General features: G+C 33.5%; 2 protein-coding genes across 5 annotated transcripts; both read left to right on the top strand.

Moving 5' to 3' along the window:
• Positions 1–473: 473 nt before the first annotated feature.
• LOC110942318 lies at positions 474–9987 on the top strand. Of its 3 annotated transcripts, none has more exons than XM_022184063.2 (14): positions 474–647; positions 789–874; positions 975–1062; positions 3012–3111; positions 3181–3254; positions 3643–3714; positions 3811–3888; positions 5032–5156; positions 6530–6602; positions 7069–7130; positions 7216–7599; positions 8356–8458; positions 9103–9299; positions 9828–9987. In XM_022184063.2, exons 2-14 carry the CDS (start codon positions 795–797, stop codon positions 9838–9840), a joined length of 1449 nt encoding a protein of 482 aa, XP_022039755.1. In that variant the 5' UTR covers positions 474–647; positions 789–794; the 3' UTR covers positions 9841–9987. The 3 variants fall into 3 exon arrangements, with proteins under 3 accessions (XP_022039755.1, XP_022039757.1, XP_022039756.1); XM_022184065.2 differs by having other exon boundaries at positions 482–647; positions 745–874; XM_022184064.2 differs by having other exon boundaries at positions 483–647; positions 775–874.
• Positions 9988–12315: 2328 nt separating this feature from the next.
• LOC110942320 (transcription factor TGA7) lies at positions 12316–16215 on the top strand. 2 transcript variants are annotated; one of them, XM_035990439.1, is made up of 9 exons: positions 12316–12391; positions 12990–13099; positions 13564–13629; positions 13795–13854; positions 14228–14305; positions 14411–14444; positions 14551–14822; positions 14902–15129; positions 15937–16215. In XM_035990439.1, exons 2-9 carry the CDS (start codon positions 13019–13021, stop codon positions 16090–16092), a joined length of 975 nt encoding a protein of 324 aa, XP_035846332.1. In that variant the 5' UTR covers positions 12316–12391; positions 12990–13018; the 3' UTR covers positions 16093–16215. The 2 variants fall into 2 exon arrangements, with proteins under 2 accessions (XP_035846332.1, XP_022039758.1); XM_022184066.2 differs by having other exon boundaries at positions 14411–14456.
• The last annotated feature ends 1945 nt before the right edge of the window (positions 16216–18160 follow it).

The following is an 18160-nucleotide window of genomic DNA, read 5'->3' as shown; positions in this document are numbered from 1 at the left end:
GTTCAGGGAGTGTTCATGGGCTTCGGCCTTAGGTGGGGGTTTTCCTCAGTTCGGAAGTGGTGTATTCCAATGTGGTGAATTTCGCCAAAAAAAGGTAATGTACAAGTTATCCAAACACGTACGTACATGTCATCAAAAGTACCTCACGGTTTAGATTTTTTTTTTTTTTTTTTGTATAAAGTGACGTTCTTTATCATTTCCTATAAAATTTCGAACATACCATCGCAACATGTTTCTTCAATAAAAATTGTGTTCAACTTGAACGACTCAAGTATAATAGATTTTTTTACGAACCGATATCATCCGAATAACGTGCCATTAACGGTATTCGTTTTATAGTTTTCTTGACGATTAGGTATAACTTTTGTCGAATACGCTGTGTCGTGACAAACCGACGTTAACATTGATACCGGTACCCGTTTCCCTAAATAGTTTTCAGTCTATATGATTTTACAAAATATGTTTCCTATTCGTCAAAATATGATTTTACAAGAGATATCCAAATCGACACGAAACGAAAAAAGATTATTATGCATAAAAAATCAAGGCTAGTTTACCTTGATTCTTGAGCACGTTATCAATTCATCTTCCATATCAAAACCCTAACATGATCAATTCAAGCCGCTAATCTCCTTCAAAATCATTCGGTAACGCATTTAATTGCAATTTTCCCACATTTATCATTCAAAATCTCCATTAATCCTTGTTTATATTACTCATTATCGTTTAATTTCAATTCATCAGCTTCATATCGTATACGCTGATATTTTCTAGGGTTTGTAAATTAGGGCACGATGACTAGAAAGTCCTCTACTTGTGCTATTTGTGAGAATTCAAATCTTGCATCTATTTGTACGGTTTGTGTCAATTACAGGTAAACCTTATGATTATAATTTGTTTAATTCAGTTAAAAATTAGTTAAATGTTTGAACTTGAACTTGAATTTGATGTGTTATAATTGCTTATTTATGTAGGGTAAATTCATATGGGACCAATTTGACAACGTTAAAGAGTCGTCGTGATTCGTTATACTCGAAGCTGAGTGAAGTGCTTGTTGCTAAGGTTTGATCAACCACTAAACTTTTCTTATTTGTTTTAGTTTTTGTTCATGTAATTGTTCTTGAGTGAAACTTAGAATATAGTATTGATGTAGCGCGTGATACGGAAACGAAGATCAAACACGTTGATTCAAAGAATACCCGTGTGTTCTTCCCCAACCCCCAAGATTCCACCCAAAAGGCACGGAATTTGAAGTGAAAAAACTGATTGTGTCAAAATTCAAGCCTGATCATTCATATTACTAGAGGGACATATAAATAGAAACCGAAATTCGAAATGGGCCTCAAAAAGACAACGGTCCAAACACAATCCCAAAAAACAAAATGCCCAAAATACTTCAGAAAACATAAAAATGTAAATAACTAATAGAAACAAGCGTTTTTTGGCCCGGACGATGACCCGAACCGCCGTAGGCAGTTTGCAGCAAGATGGAGCTCGTTCTCACGTTCGTTTCGCCTGGTCGCACGCCCAAAACGGACCCCCGTAGCCCAAGTTAGAGCCATTTTAGTGAAGCCCCTTTTGTTACGCGGTCTTGGGCCTCCAAATACAAAATAGCTTGTTCCTCCACACTTGGGCCCGCATCAAGTACTTCTAGATATAGCTGTCTTAGGTGGTGTTTGTTTTTCTAAAAAAGATACGCTCAGGCTCTTCCGTCTGTGCCACACAGACATTGCCATCTGCAAACTGTTTGTTTTTCTGAAGACGTTTCGTTAAAAAACGTCTGCGCAAGCTCTTCTTGGTGCAGACTTGGCCCAGCCACTTTTAAGATCTTCTAAGGTCTGCAGAGGGTCTTGCAAAATGTGCCACGAAACTGTATTGGTACATTAGAGGTTACAATGATTGTTAAGAAAACCTTTTGGTGTCATAAGCTTATCGTTATTTCTTTTTGTTATTGTTTTTTTCTTGTATCAAATATTTATAACTAGTCATTGTTCTTTTAGATCTGTGTAGTTAATATCACGATATATCACCAATAAATCGGTTATCGGTCCCCTAGTAAGATATCGGTGCAAAATATCGGTATCGGTATTATTGGCGATATTGACCGATATAGCACCGATTTCCCGATATCAGCAACTTTCTTCTTAGTTCTAGCATTCGTCGTTCTTCTTATTGTTGCTTTTAGTGTTTTAAGTCTTAATTTACCTTCATATACCGGTACCGTAACCGATATTTTTGGTATCAGTACCGATTCTGTATCGGTTGGCACTGAGCTCATCCCTACCCCTGAAACTAAAAAAAGAAAAAATTAGAAGTTGAAAAAAGTCATTAAAAAAAAGTTGTACGATACCGTTGTTCGTACAGTAACCGTGATCAGGGATGAGCAAATGATACTGAGTAGCAACACTGAATTTCCCGAACCAAAGGATTTCCAATATCAATTCGGCACCAACTTTTGACGTTTTCTGTATTAGTGCCGGATTTTACCTTCATGTACTGATACCGAACATGACCGTCCTGCTATTTTCGGTACCAATACTGGTTCGATACCGGTTGACGCCAAGCTTATCCCAACCCCTGATATGAAAAAAAAAAGATTAAAGTTAAAAAGTAAAGAAAATAACTATTATTATAATATTAAAATAATAAAAATATTAAAAAAATTAAAAAAACTATATATTATTATAATATTAAAATCACTATTCATTTCATTTCCTTTAGCAATATATAGCAATTGTTAATTATTAATGTTTGTGTTTTAAGTCTTAATCAGTTCATACTTGCTACAATCGTTAGTGTCTTGCAAGTTGCAAAAGGTTAATTTGTTAATGGTAGGAGAGTATACTGAATTGTTAGTGTTAATTAAATATATAAATTTAGCATGATATTAAAATTAGCTATATCCGATTTTTTTTTCCGCATTAACTACTTAGTGTTAGATGCTGTTTATAATTTTATCCTTTGTTTTGTTAATGCTAAAATCCAGTTATTTTCTAATTCCGATTTTTCAGAGTAAGGCAGATGATCAACTTAGTTGGAGAGTCCTTCAACAAGAGAAACTTGCCACGTTAAGAGAGAAGCTACATTTTCGTAAAGAACAACTTGCAAAAGGTTAATATATGTCAGTGATATAATTAGATCATTTTTTGTATCGTTTTATACTAAAGTTGTAACTTTTAGATAAGGCTAAGGTTGAAAAGATGGACGCTGATTTGAAAGTCAGATATGAATCGCTTGAATCAGCCATGACTGTGGTATGCTAATTTCTTATCTTTTAGAGTAAACTTCCGTTTTGCTCCCTGTGGTTTGGTCACTTTAACGGTTTTGCCCCAAACCTTTAAAAATAGCCATTTTACTCCCTGATGTTTTGGTTTTGTTGCCAGTTTGCTCCCTGCGGGGAGCAAAATGGAAAAACAAACAATTTGGATGGAGTTAGAGACGGGGAGCAAACTGGCAAAAAAACTGAAACATCAGGGAGTAAAATGGCTATTTTTAAAGGTTTGGAGCAAAACCATTAAAGTGATCAAACCACAGGGAGCAAAACGGAAGTTTACTCTATCTTTTAATATTCCGAATAAATTATTATGCTATATATTGGATTAATATTAAAATTAAAGTTCCGTTCTATCTTACCATTTGCAGTTGGAAAAGAACCGTAAAGAGCAACTGGAGAAGTATTATCCTAACCTCATTTGCACTCAGAGTCTCGGGCATGTGAGCATTCTTCTTTCTAATGAGCGACTTTTATCGTTCTTTTTTTAATTTTTTATATTTATTGTAATTTAATATGGAGAATTATATGACATTCAGATGGCAATTACATCAGAACGCCTTCATAAACAATCTGTTGTCATCAAACAGATATGCAAATTGTTTCCACAGCGCAAGGTAAGCACGTTATGTCTGTTTATTATTGTCATAAACTATGTAGTTAATATCCCGATATATCAACCGATATATCAGTGATATATCGGTTATCGGTCCCCTGCCGAGATAGCGGTACAAAATATTGGTCAGAATATCGGTACCGATAATATCAGCGATATTGTCCGATACTTCACCGATATAGGACCGATATTTGATCGATAAATCACCGATTTTCCCGATATCAGTACCATTCTTCTTATTTCTACCGTTCATTTTTCTTCTTATTGTTGCTATTAGTGTTTTGAGTCTTAATTGTTAGTTGTTACCGTTAAATGTTAGTGTTTTAAGTCTTAATTGTTAGTTGTTACTGTTAAATGTTAGTGTTTTAAGTCTTAGTTCTTACTTGTTACAATTGTTAGTGTTAAATTGCTACATATATAAATTTAGCATGATATTAAAATTACCTATATCCCACCAATATCCCACTGCGATAACCGATATCTCAAATATCGGTCCTTGACCGATATCCGATATTTTACCGCATTAACTACTTAGGTCATAAATACCTGTTGCTTTTGTCTCTTTATCTCCGTTGCCAACTTCGATTCTTCTTATCATCTTATGATGAACTATGTTAAGCGGGACTTGCAGAAGTTTTTGTAGAAACTTGAAATATTATGTTGTATTATTATTGATAACAATATACATATACATAAATATATAGGCATAAGAAACCAAGATTATCTTAAAGTAATAATTTAATCATAATTCATAAGAACACTAATAATTATCTAGAAAACAAGATAACGATATGCTAAGCGGTTAATGCGGTAAAATATCAGATATCGGTCAAGGGCTGATATCGGGAAAATATCAGTCAAATATCGGGAAGTAGGAACTCATTAAGACTTAAAACACTAATAGCAGCAATATGAAGATAGAAGAATGGTAGAACTAAGAAGAAAGGTCCTGATATCGGGAAAATATCAGTCAAATATCGGTCAATATCGCCGATAACGTACTGATATTCGACACCGATATTTCACTTGGGGACCGATAACCGATATATATCACCGATATTAACTGCATAGAATTAGACGATAGGACTCGACTATATGGAAACGAAGCTCCAAATAATATGAAGTTTACAAATTTTGGTTGCAGGTGCACATAGACGGAGATAGGAAAGACGGGTTAAGTGGTCAATATGATCAAATCTGCAATGCACGATTACCGAGAGGACTTGATCCCCACTCAGTCCCCTCTGATGAGCTTGCTGCTTCTTTAGGGTAAACGTCTTTCTAATTCTGATTTGGTAATATACACACAAATGTTTGTTTTTAACATAATGCCAAACGTTGGTCTTACGATGGGTGTTATATATTTCAGAGTAAAATGGCATTTTCGTCCTTGGTTTAAAAAAGCGCGAAGCGCTCCGAAGCGTTTTGGTTCCAAAAGCTTTAAGCGAAGCTTCAAGCGCGAAGCGAGAGCTTCACGTATACGAAGCGCTCCATATTATATATAATTATATATAATGTTAATTTTATATATATGTATAAAAAATAGCTATCCATATTATATATATGTATTTTATAATGTTAATTTTGTACTTTTATGCATAAATTAAAAAGTTTAAGGACCAAATGTAACTACTGAAGATAGAGGGGGTTAAATGTTTAAATAGACAAACTATCTTTACACTTTTTAAGTAAAAAGTTAGAAGTTTTAGGGACTGAATGTAAACTAATGAAAGATAGAGGGGTTAAATGTTTAAAAACCTTAACTTATAAAAACCCTAAAAACCTAAACGACATATACGCAGCCGTCACATCTCTCTTCTTCTTCTTCCCCCTTCTTCCTGGTTTCCGGCTGAAAGCAACTCCGTCGCCGGAATTTGTCGCTTAAAAAATGGCCCAAATATTAAAAAATGGCCCAAATAGTGATCTGATTGGCTGGAGCGTCGCTTCACAGCTTCAACGCTTCACCGCTTAAAGCTCGCTTCAGCTCGCTTCATGTAATGCAGCGCTTCAGAGCCAAAAAAGCGTTTTTCCGATCGCTTCATCGCTTCATCGCCTCAAGCGCGCTTCAAGCGCGCTTTTTTAAAGGTTTGTTTTTCCGCATCTGGATCCAAAAAGTTGGTCTAAAGGTTTGTTTTTCCGCATCTGGATCCAAAAGGTTTGAAATCATGCCATTTTCATCCGGCTCGTTAACTCCATCCATTTTTCTCCGTTAAAAGACGGAAATACCCCTGATTTAACGGAGAAAAATGGATGGAGTTAGTGAGCCGGATGAAAATGGCAAGATTTTAAACCTTTTGGATCCAGATGCGGAAAAACAAATCTTTGGACCAAAGTCGCAAAACAGGCCAAACCTCAGGGACGAAAATGCCATTTTACTCAAATATTTTATTAATGGGCAACTTTGAGTTGTGTTTTATTTGTATCGGGTTAAATAGAAAATAGCCTAAAGGAGAACGAGTTAATATGGTTGAAGTCGCTCAAAAGTCTATTTCTTTAGCATACAGTCTATGAAATAATTTAATACAAACTTTTAGTTTGTTATTGTATTAATATTGCTTTTGTAATCATAAAAAAACATAAATCGTTAAGTCTACATTTTTTCTATATATTCTGAAAGATTGATGACAAGAATTATGCAACAGATATATGGTGCAGCTTCTTAATCTTATCGTTCACACTGTCGGTGCTCCAGCCCTTCATAACTCCGGTTTTGCGGTAATTTCTTGTCACCTTTTGTATTGCATAAGGACTTCCTTGTGTTGTGCATCATATTATTACTAATTATATATGCAGTTTTCAGTAGTGTTGTATATATATATATATAGAAAGTATAATGTACAAAAAGGCTTATCCTACATTATCATACGCGACAGAGTTATAACGTGCGTAATTAGTATCCCATGCGTGATTATCACTTTTTTTGATCAACATAACTTGCGTAATTAAGCTCCCATGCGTGATTAGGTCAAAAAAATTGATCCCATGCGTGATTAATTGCTCCCATGCGTGATTAACTGGCTCCCATGCGTGATTAACTGATCCATGCGTGATTTTTGGCCTGATCCAAGGGTTACGCGCGTCGCGTACATTTTGTACGATAAGCCTTTTTGTATGTTAACCTTTCCCTATATATATATATATATATTATATGTTATAACATCTAAGCTACTTTTTGATGCAGGGTTCATGTTCCCGAATTTGGCAACGCGATTCTTACTGGGATGCACGCCCTTCTTCGAGAAGGTACACACGTTACGTTTCAGAACCGATTATCTTATTTTCTTGCAACGTGGTATTGAACTATTGATTCAATTTTATGCAAATGCAGCAATGAATATCCACTTTTCATACCGCGCCAAAACTTTTGCACAACGGGAGTTGAAACGTCATGGTCAGATAAAAGTTCTAGTAATTTCGGTGTTGCTTCGATAACGTCTGAGAGAAAACATCGTTTGGATTCTTCATCAAGCAGCAGTAGTTTCAATTACACATCGGCTTCCCCTCATTCTATCGAGACACACATGGATTTACAAAAAGGAATTTCACTTTTGAAAAAAAGCGTTGCTAATGTAACCGCTTATTGTTACAACTCGTTATGCCTTGAAGTGCCTTCTGAAACATCTACGTTTGAAGCGTTTTCGAAATTGTTGGCGATGCTTTCGTCTTCTAAGGAAGTTAGAACCGCTGTTTCTTTGAAAATGGCTTGTTCAAGGTATGTTTTTGGAAATGGTGCGTGAGCGGTTTGCTTAGCGGGTCAAAATGGGTATGGGTCGAAACAAGTCGGGTTGATCAGATACACATTTTATTCCATTTTTTGAAATATATTTGTTTAAGGAGTCAGTTTCATATGTATTTTGAGTAAAGTGCCATTTTCGTCCATTAGGTTTGCTCAGTTTTGCGATTTTCCTCCAAAGGTTTGTTTTTCCGTATCTGGATCCTAAAGGTTTGAACTTTGAAATCTTGCCATTTTCATTCAGCTCGTTAACTCCGTCCATTTTTCTTTGTTAAATCAGGGGTAATTTTGTCTTTTTTGTCAACTTAAATGCCAATTCGGTCTTTTCTTCACTTTATGTACAAGCATTTAAAATAACGTACAGGTATTTAAAAGACCGAATTGCTCTTTAAGTTAACAAAAAAGACAAATATACCTCTGATTTAACAGAGAAAAAATGGATGGAGTTAACGAGCCGGACGAAAATGGCAAGACTTCAAACCTTTTGGATCCAGACGCAAAAAAAACAACCTTTTGACGAAAATCGCAAAACTGGCCAAACCTCAGGGTCGAAAATGGCATTTTACTCGTATTTTCTAAGCTATTTTTTAACCCTTAGGGATAAAACATAACCCTAGTTGACCCGCTTATAAGTAAACGGTTTGAAATTGCACCCTCTAATCCACATCTAACCTTTGTCTCACAACGCATTTGTTAAATCATTCTCATCGTTATTTGTATTTTTTAAACTTGAAGATCATCTAAGCAAGTTCAGCAGTTAAACCATTCGGTGTGGAATGTGAATTCCGCCATTTCATCGAGTACTTTAGTCGAAAGTACACACACTTCAGCTTCAATGGTACATTTTTAACATACATCCAACTTATGACATTATAGGGGTGCAAACGAGCCGAGCTACTCGAGCTCGGCTCGAAAAAAAGCTCGAACGAGCCGAGCTTAAACGAACTCGAGCCCGAGCCTAAAAATAAGCTCGTTTAGTAAACGAGCCCGAGCCCGAGCTTCGCTTATTGAGCTCGAGCCGGCTCGCGAGCCTAATCGAGCTTTTTGTTTATATATTTTTTTATTAATATATTAAACATATGTTTATATAATAATAATAATAATTACCATTTATTTAAATATAAAAAAATAACTCAATTATATGTATAATAATAATTATAATTAATATAAATTAATTAATAAATACTAAAGCTCGAATCGAGCCAAGCTCGAGCTTTCATATGTTAAACGAGCTCGAGCCTGGTCGAGCTCGGGCTAGGCTCGGCTCGTTTGTACCCCTAATACACAACAATCATACATGTTTGGACGTTTTTACCCTCACACCACTTGAACGGTAAAAAACAAGGTAAAAGTGGATCAAGGGGTAAAATTGTCCAAACATATATAATCATTGTGTTACTGTGTATGAAGTAAAAAACTAAAAAGATTGTGTTTTAATCACCCCAATTGCAAATGATTGCTATTTTTTATTTCGATATATAGAGAAGCACACGGGACAAGAATCTTTCAAGCTCTGCGGCTAGTTATCCTTATGCAGCCGACGTGGCAGACAATGTGAAAAATGAACCACTCACCGAAGGCTGGGATCTGGTGGAACACCCTACTTTGCCGCCTCCTCCATCGCAAACCGAGGATGTAGAACATTGGACCCGAGCCATGTTTATCGATGCAACAAAAAAGTAAGAGTGAATTTCAAGGATTGTCCTTTATCTTTATACCCATTTTCAGGCGCTGTCCTTTATGTTTAAAATTGACGAGTTTTGTCCTTTATGTTTTCATATCATACACGTTTTGTCTTTTAGGCCTAACCCAGTTAGTTTTTTCAGTTAAATTTGGTCATATGCTTTGCACATGAGGGCATTTTGGTCAATTCAAAGGTAAGTTCAACAACAGATTTACAGCTCAAAGCTTTTGCAACCTTTGAATTGACAAAAATGCCCTCATGTGTAAAGCACATGACCAAATTTAACTGAAAAAACTAACTGGGTTAGGCCTAAAGGACAAAACGTGTATGATATGAAAACATAAAGGACAAAACTCGTCAATTTTGAACATAAAGGACAGCGCCTGAAAATGGGTATAAAGATAAAGGACAATCCTTGAAATTCACTCAAAAAGTAATAACCATCTTTTATTTGGTTTAATTTTACAAATGGTGTTTGGGATTTTGCTTATTTAAACAACTTATCTACGTATTGCGTTTTCAGAAGCAGAGGATGAAGAAAAGTCTACTTATGCCGTTCGATGAAGATAAGTCTACTTATACATTAAAATATTTGTGTTATAAAACACAAGCATGTAATGTAAATAGAAACAATTTTAAGTTTGTATATATGGACATTATCCTCTTTTTATCTCAGTTGCAAATAGTAGTTACCCACAAAATCACTGAGAATAATTTCTTGGATGTATTTATGCGAAATACAATGTTTTGCCCCCATAGTTATGAAATACGTGAACATGTCGCATATCATCATAAATGTCTTGCAATGTACGAACGTGTGTAGGCGTATAAATAGGCCTAAAGCGGTTATCCTTGTAATAAAATTGCAATGCGAACGCGACTCCTCTCTATAGATGGCACATTGAATATAATTACTGACATGGCACAAACATGATACAAAAATAATAATCAGGTTGTCATGTTTATTAAACGAGTCGTGTCGTGTCTAAATTGACGTATTTAACCTGTTTAATTAATGGACTATGGCATATTTGACTTGTCTAAGTGGTTCAATCAAACAAGTCTAACTCTCAACCTCTTTAAAACTAGAATAAAAACAAATGCTTTATAACGTCAGCGTGTCAACCCATGTACGACCCGTTTAACCTATTTTTTATGGTCTGTCAACCTGTTTGACTCGTTTACGACTTGATTTTAACCTGCCATCCATTTAGATACTGAGTTACACACGCGATTTAAGTGATATTATTAAGGGTTATTGGATTTTATCACCCTTAACTATTGGCCATTGGTTGCTGCCACCCCTAACTATCACTTTGACTCCCGTCACCCCCAATTTAACACTTAGTGTGTTCTGTCACTAGATCACTAACTTTTGATCATGTTATTATACTTTTGGGAGTGTTCTAAGATCCCTAAAACCTTCCCAAGATCCCTATGACACCCCAAAAAGTGTAGTAACAGGTTCAAAAGTTAGGGATCGGTTAACGACGTGGTGATAGAACACACTAAGTGTTAAGTTGGGGGTGACGGGCGTCAAAGTGATAGTTGGGGGTGGCAGCGGCCAATAAACAATAGTTGAGGACTTGAGGGTGATAAAATCTAATAACCCTATTATTAACAGGAAAAAAAAAAAGATTCGGGTCGGGTTCAGGTTCATTGATTCACCCTCTCTTAACTCAAAACTGATTAAATTGACATGATTGTATCTGGGACAGGGAACTAGTTAGTGCTACCTTTATACAAAACTATGAGGTTTTTAAATAAAGGTTCCATGATTCCTTCTATATGAAGTAAAAGGGGATATTTGGTTAGTAACTCCATATTCTATCTTTATCTAGTTGTACATGATGCATCAAGTGTTGTGTATTAACAAAATGACATTTATCCTGAGCTTTATGAGACAAGAAGTTATAATTCTGATGATTTTAGTATGAAAAGGTAACATAATTACCTTCCATTTATGGGTTATTAGATTTTAATAATGCTAAGTTTCACCTGTTGGTCAATAATAATCTCAACTTTAAAAATTCTCTCCAACGATCTCAACTTGTAAGAATTTGGCCCCTCATTGATCCCTTTTCCAACATAGTTGCACTTAAATCATTTAAGGAGTCTGCAGGTGCACTTGAATCTATTGAGGATGCTAAATTCTTATAAGTTAGAAAAGGATTAATGGAGCCCAAATTCTTACAAGTTGGGATCGTTAGAGAGAATTTTTAAAATTGAAATTATTATCGATCAATAGGTGAAACTTAGAATTATTAAAATTCAATAACCCTTCATTTATCTTATATCTTTATTGCTAGTGGTCTAGCTTTTGCTCTAAATGAGTAAATGGTGTTGCTTTACAAAGGTTATGGTGTGGAGAAGGGCAAGTTATTAAAAAGTGTCTTTTCTAAAGAAAAGTGTTTTGGGTCAAGACAATATAAACATAGATGTGACATATTGTTATATGTTAAAATGTTGTTACTTATATCTCTAACTTTTAAAATTGTTTTAATTTGGTAATATGAGGGAAAAAAAAGTATCTTAGAATGTTAAAATAGTATATGTTATTATTTCTGCTTTTTTTTCCATCGTTCAATTTGGTTTTCTGGATGTAAAGTAGTTTCAATATAAATACATAAATGACCATACTAAAAATTTGAATATTTAACTCATGTTTAGGTGTATTATTCCTTGTCAATAAATTAACTTTGTAGCAAAAATTAACTTTCAATTTGTTTGATTATTTTATTGCTAAAACTAGCATTAGAATCTTAAACTATAAGTAATTAAACTTTAAAGAAAGGCTAATATCGTTGTCCTTTAAATCATTTCAAAAGCTAAATTTCACTTAAACTTGATATGACTTTCATATATTTGTCTTTAATATATCTTTATAAAACGATGTATCACGAAGATATTATTTTACTTTTTAAAGGCTGAAAATACATTAATATGATTTGATGAGACAAGCCCCTTTATATTTATTTATATAAATTATTATTTTAATCAATTTAATTCCATGCTTATAAAACCCAATAAACTTCCATCTTTTTGTACTTCAAGATTTTCCACACTCGTTAATAGTTCATGCATCAAGTCTCTCTCTCTCTCTCTCTCTCTCTCTCTCTCTCTCTCTCTCTCTCTCTCTCTATATATATATATATATGGTTGGGCTATATAGAAAACCCTATATATATATAAAACCCTAGAAAACCCAAGCTCCCGACATTTTTTTTTGAAAAAAATAACACATGTAATATACATGTTTTTAAGACTTTTGGGCCAAAAAAATCAAAAAAAGTGCCGAAGGGGTAATTTAAAAAAAAAAAAGTTTCAGCAAATTTCAGCAAATTTATGTCTTTTTTGCCTAACACATGTTAGACAATGAAATTTGTTTATTTTTTTAAAAAAAATCCCTTCGGCGCTTTTTTGTTTTTTTTGGCCCAAAACACTCTAAAACATGTATATTACATGTGTAATTTTTTTCAAAAAAAAAATGTCGGGAGGTTGGGTAAAAATGGGTTCCCATTTGGGTTTCCAGAGTTTTCTAAGAATTTTAGGGTTTTTTGTCTAGCATTACCCTATATATATATATATATATATATATATATATATATATATATATATATATATATATATATATATATAAATCATGTTTTTCGAGTATACTAATGTTTATTTTGTGATGTACTAGGAATATACGATATACTTCAACATAGTAGCATGTGGGAAAACACATACGATGGTCATCTTAGCCCCAACACGAGCCTAAATTCTCAAGCCGACACAATGCTAATTGACAACGTGAGAAAAACATATCTAAATTTGTCTTAGAGTTAAATGCCATTTTAGGCCCTACGGTTACCATTTTGACAGTTTAGTCTAAATGTTTCATTTTTCTCCTGTGGGTCCAAAAAAGTTTCACCTTTGCCATTTTATTCCACTGGATTAACTTCATCCATTTTTTCTGTTAACCAGAAGGGCAATTCGGTCATTTTATATATAATTCTGTTAACTAGAAACGCAATTCGGCCATATAAAATGACCGAATCGCCCTTCTCGTTAACAAAAATAATAGATGAAGTTAACCCAGTGGACTAAAATGACAACAGTGAAACTTTTTTGGACCCACAAGAGAAAAATGAAACCTTTGAACTATACTGACAAAATGACCCAAACCATAGGGACTAAAATGATATTTAACTCTTTGTCTTATTAGATTAATAACACTACTCTAATTTTCGTTTAAATATGTGTACTTTAATTAGCCTGACTACAATTCTCAAGAATCATTAAAATCTTCACAAGATACAGAGAAAAGCGTATCATATAAGGTGATTGTTTCATTTACTTACATGCTATTTATGTCAAAAACATCATTTAATTTATATAATACCATGTACAATGAATATAACCTATGTAACATGTTTAAACATTGAAGTTGCAAGGAAATATATACATGTTCATGAGAATAACTTTGGTTTTTTTACATATATCAGTTGCAAAGACGATTAGCACAAAATCGCGAAGCTGCTAGAAAAAGTCGTTTGAAGAAAAAGGTATATAAAATCCGGTTTCAATTACTATCCGTTGTGTATTATCACACGAGGCAGAAGCGAAAAAAAATAAATATAAAGAAATACTTTTCGATTATTCATAATTGATATATGATTGATGAGTAAACTATTAAATTATGTGTTATTACACTGATAATTCTAAATTTGTGAGGTAGGTAGGCTAGATCTTCGAAATTACAATGTATCAAATAAATGTCGAAATTAAAGAACATAATAAAATAATAAAATGTATGAGTTGGTGACAACTTACGATTTTTTTTACTAAATAAAATTTCAAGGAAAGCTTCAAAATGAATTTGAAATTTATTGTTGTTTTTTTCCTATAAATCTTATTCTATTGTTATATAAAATATAGGCATATGTTCAAGAATTGGAATCAGGACGACTAAAGTTAGCCAAATTGGAGCATGAAATTGAAAAGGCTCGAAAACAGGTGAATTAAAGAGAAATCAGTGACCAACCCAATTCCCGTCACTAAAAGTTGTTGCTATGCTTTTTCGTCGCAAAAATAATAAAACCCTTTTCCCTTTAATTACAGGCTGCATACATGGATCTGTCGAATACAATTCATGGTATATTACCTGGTAATTTCAACTCAAATGTGTCATTTTTTTATTTTTTAATTCTTTTTCAAAATATATATATGTACAATATTTTTTGCGACGACTCGTGCGTCAGGAATTGTTGTGTTTGAGAAGAAATATGATCAATGGGTTGTTGAGCAACACAAAAAGGAGTCCGAACTTGCGACGATCCTTCAAACCGATGCAAGCGATATGGAGCTAAGAGTATTTGTGGATGGGATAGTAAACCACTACCAAGTTCTTTTCCAGATGAAAGCGGATGCTGCGAAAACCGACACATTTAACTTGTTGTACGGGTCATGGAAATCTCCGGTTGAGCGGTTATTCCAATGGCTAGGCGGGTTTCGACCATCAGAAATTTTATATGTAAGTTTTATTGGTTAGTCGTTAAACTGTCGCAAAACACTTTATGTTACAATGTACAATTTGGTTTTGGTTTTGATAGATACTAATGCCGCGGTTTGAGCCACTAACGGATACACAAGTTGTGAATTTGTCGAGGCTAAGACACACTTGTCGACAAGCGGAAGATGCATTGACTCAAGGACTAGATAAACTTGAGCAAACTTTGGCTCAAAGTGTCACTATTAACATAACGGAAGGTGGAAACTACGACACGCATATGAGTTCAATGATAGAGGTGGCCGAATCACTCGAAAACTTCTTGAACCAGGTAAGATAGCGGGTCGGGTTCCTTGTTTATAGTAAGAATTTGTTACGGGTTTTAACGATGTTCGGTTGACCAGTAAACAACGTACACTACTATAAAACTGGGTATTAGCGACTAAAAAAAGAAAAAGAAATCCTAGATTTTAAGGCTAAAATTAAAACGGTGGCAAAACTAGTGACTGCATCCACATCGTCGCAAATCAATCATTAATTTAGGGATCATTCAAAAAGATTAAAAAAAAATCAAAACATACAATTAAGTTTGTTATCTTTTTGTTAATTTTTTTTTTTTTTTTGTAAATTGTAAATAACTAATTTGATATATATGATAACTGAAAACTTATTAATTTATTACCTACATCAATTAAAACTTTAAAATATAATAGTTTAAGAGAGTTATGAGAATGGAATAATTTTTTTAAAGGGAAACTAAATTATTCTTAAAAAATTGTGAGTAAGAGAAACTCGTGGAAATTAAAATTTGTCTATCACATGCAATAAGTATGCATAGTATTTTGCATTTTTCTACTTAATATTGATTTAATTTTAACTAGTTATGTTTTTGAAAGATGTAAAGTAAAACAAAAGCTTATATCATCTCATATATAAAAAGTAGGTTGAAATTAACATTTAACATCTTTATTAAAAAATGTTTAAATATGTTTATGAAAGATGTAAAGTAAAACAAAACCTTATATCATCTAATAATATATAACAAGTAGGTTGAAATTAACTTTAACATCTTTATTAGAAAAATTACAATGTAAATTGAATGTCAAGGTTCAAACGTCTTATGAAGTTTAACTTGTAGGCGGATCACCTTCGACATCAAACACTACAACAAATGTCTCGGATCTTGACTATTCGTCAAGCTTCAAGAGGGTTGCTCGCACTGGGAGAATACTTTCAACGTCTTCGTGTATTAAATTCACTTTGGTCATCTCGTGCTTGTATCATTAGTAGCTAGTTAGTTTAAAGTAACTATCGTGTTTTGAAATTAGATAGAAAGTGTGTATGTATGCGTGTATTCATATATAGAGAGTTGTATAATAATACATATAAAATAATTTTAAGTTGAGAGTTATGACTATCGTATAAACGCCTTTAACTATTTTTTAGTTGTGAAACACAAAAGACGTATGTAACAATATAATTCTCTTTTTTCTCTCCCCGCTATATCGGGTTAGCACCACATGAACTGCTCATGCTTATGTGTACAACTTTTCTCTCATAATTTAAGTTTTAGGTAGTGGCGTTTGGTATGAAGGAATAGAATGTGAAATGAAATGGATCATTCTGATGAAATGAAAAGAAATATGTTTGGTTAGAGCATTCACATTGGAGCCTCTATCTCAATCTATATAATTTAATTAAAAAGCGCATTTCTCTCTAGTATAGAGATTCCAATGTAGTGGTGTATTTGTTGTTTTCTCTATTTCTTCCTCTATATTATATAGAATGTACTAGTATAGAGGTTTCAATGTGAATGCGCTTATAAGTGGTAATGGAATGGATCATTCCACAAGTAATGTAACTCCTTACAATATAACAATTTTCATTCCTTTGCAAGGGGGTGTATTTTTTTCATTCCTTCAAAGAATGGAAAGAAATATATTATTATTATTATTATTATTATTATTATTATTATTATTATTAGAATTTTACCATTAATATATTATTATTGTTACTAAGCTATTGTATCCTTATCGTTTTTAATTTATTGTGTTTTGTTACTTCGTCGTTTTTTGTCTATCAAATTGTACAAAGTAATGATTCATTCTATTTACATATGAATAACCAAACATCATAATATAATGGAATAATCCATTTTATTCCATTATCTATTACATTACCTTGTTCATTATATTCTCTCGTTCATTCCATTACCTCATACCAAACAAACCATTATTATTTTGTCCTCAAAATGGTATAGGGTGAGGTATAATAAACCGGACTATATATATACATGTGTGTGTGTATATTTTTCCAGTTCTTTATATTGTAGGGAGAGCGTGGGCAAAATACTTCGATAAATAAGAAAATTGCATTGGTGAAGATATAAAAATGTTGCTGAATAAACTCGTAGATCTAGTGTCAGGACTAGGACTGTAAACGAACCGAATTAACACGCATAAGACCTTGTTTGTGTTTGTTTGTTAAGAAATATATGTGTTCACGGATGGTTCATGGACACTAATCGAACGAGATTTTATGTTCGTGTTCGTTTGTTAAGAAAATGAATGTGTTTGTGTTCGTGTTCGTGTTGTGTTTGTTTGTTTGTTAATTTTAGGCAACAAACGAAACAAACGTTGATAAATACAAACTAATGTTCATGAACACTAATTGAAACAAACAAACGTTCATAAAAATAATATATAATACGCTAACACTTATTAAATATTTTATTTATCAGAGTTTTGAAGTATTTAAATAAAATATTAAAACTTAAACACTAATGAACTATCGAACATAAACGAACATGTTACCGAACGTTCACGAACATAAATGAACGAACGAACGAACGCAGAATCTGTTCATGGTCGTTCATTTAACTAAACGAACGAAATTCCTTGTTCGTGTTCGTTTGTTTAATAAACGAACGGACACAAACGAACTTCCCACCGAACAGTTCACGAACTGTTCGCCGAACGTTTGATTCGTTTGCAGCCTTAGTCAGGACATGTGCAACAATATATAGAAAGACTTCTCTGGTTTGGAGAGTCGTCATGCTGATGGTGTAGCGTTGTTCTTCATCTTCTATACCGAATACTGGTACCGTACTAGTACATACAATTTCTTTGGAATCGTGTTTGGATTGGTATATACAGTTCTTTTTCTCTCTCGGCCGTATACCAGATGTCAGTATCATAACAAACCGAATATATACCAGCCGAAACCAAATCCTGTCGCAGCTTGCATGAAATCAAGTAGTTATCAGTTATCGAATATAATATAAATATAAATAAAGGGTTATGTTCATTTGTGAACAACCCACTTGATTGTGAACACTAGTAAACTAATCGTAGCCATTGATT

Source organism: Helianthus annuus, chromosome 5, assembly GCF_002127325.2.
Source record: "Helianthus annuus cultivar XRQ/B chromosome 5, HanXRQr2.0-SUNRISE, whole genome shotgun sequence".
Lineage (NCBI taxonomy): Eukaryota > Viridiplantae > Streptophyta > Magnoliopsida > Asterales > Asteraceae > Helianthus > Helianthus annuus.
This window is presented reverse-complemented; position numbering and strand designations above follow the sequence as displayed.

Coding starts and splice junctions, on each gene's coding strand:
- LOC110942318 (XM_022184063.2), top strand. CDS start 795: ATGACTAGAAAGTCCTCTACTTGTGCTATTTGTGAGAATTCAAATCTT. Junction 875..974: donor ACGGTTTGTGTCAATTACAG/GTAAACCTTATG, acceptor TTATTTATGTAG/GGTAAATTCATATGGGACCA. Junction 3,889..5,031: donor AATTGTTTCCACAGCGCAAG/GTAAGCACGTTA, acceptor TTTTGGTTGCAG/GTGCACATAGACGGAGATAG.
- LOC110942320 (XM_022184066.2), top strand. CDS start 13,019: ATGTGGGAAAACACATACGATGGTCATCTTAGCCCCAACACGAGCCTA. Junction 13,630..13,794: donor AGAAAAGCGTATCATATAAG/GTGATTGTTTCA, acceptor TACATATATCAG/TTGCAAAGACGATTAGCACA. Junction 15,130..15,936: donor TCGAAAACTTCTTGAACCAG/GTAAGATAGCGG, acceptor TTTAACTTGTAG/GCGGATCACCTTCGACATCA.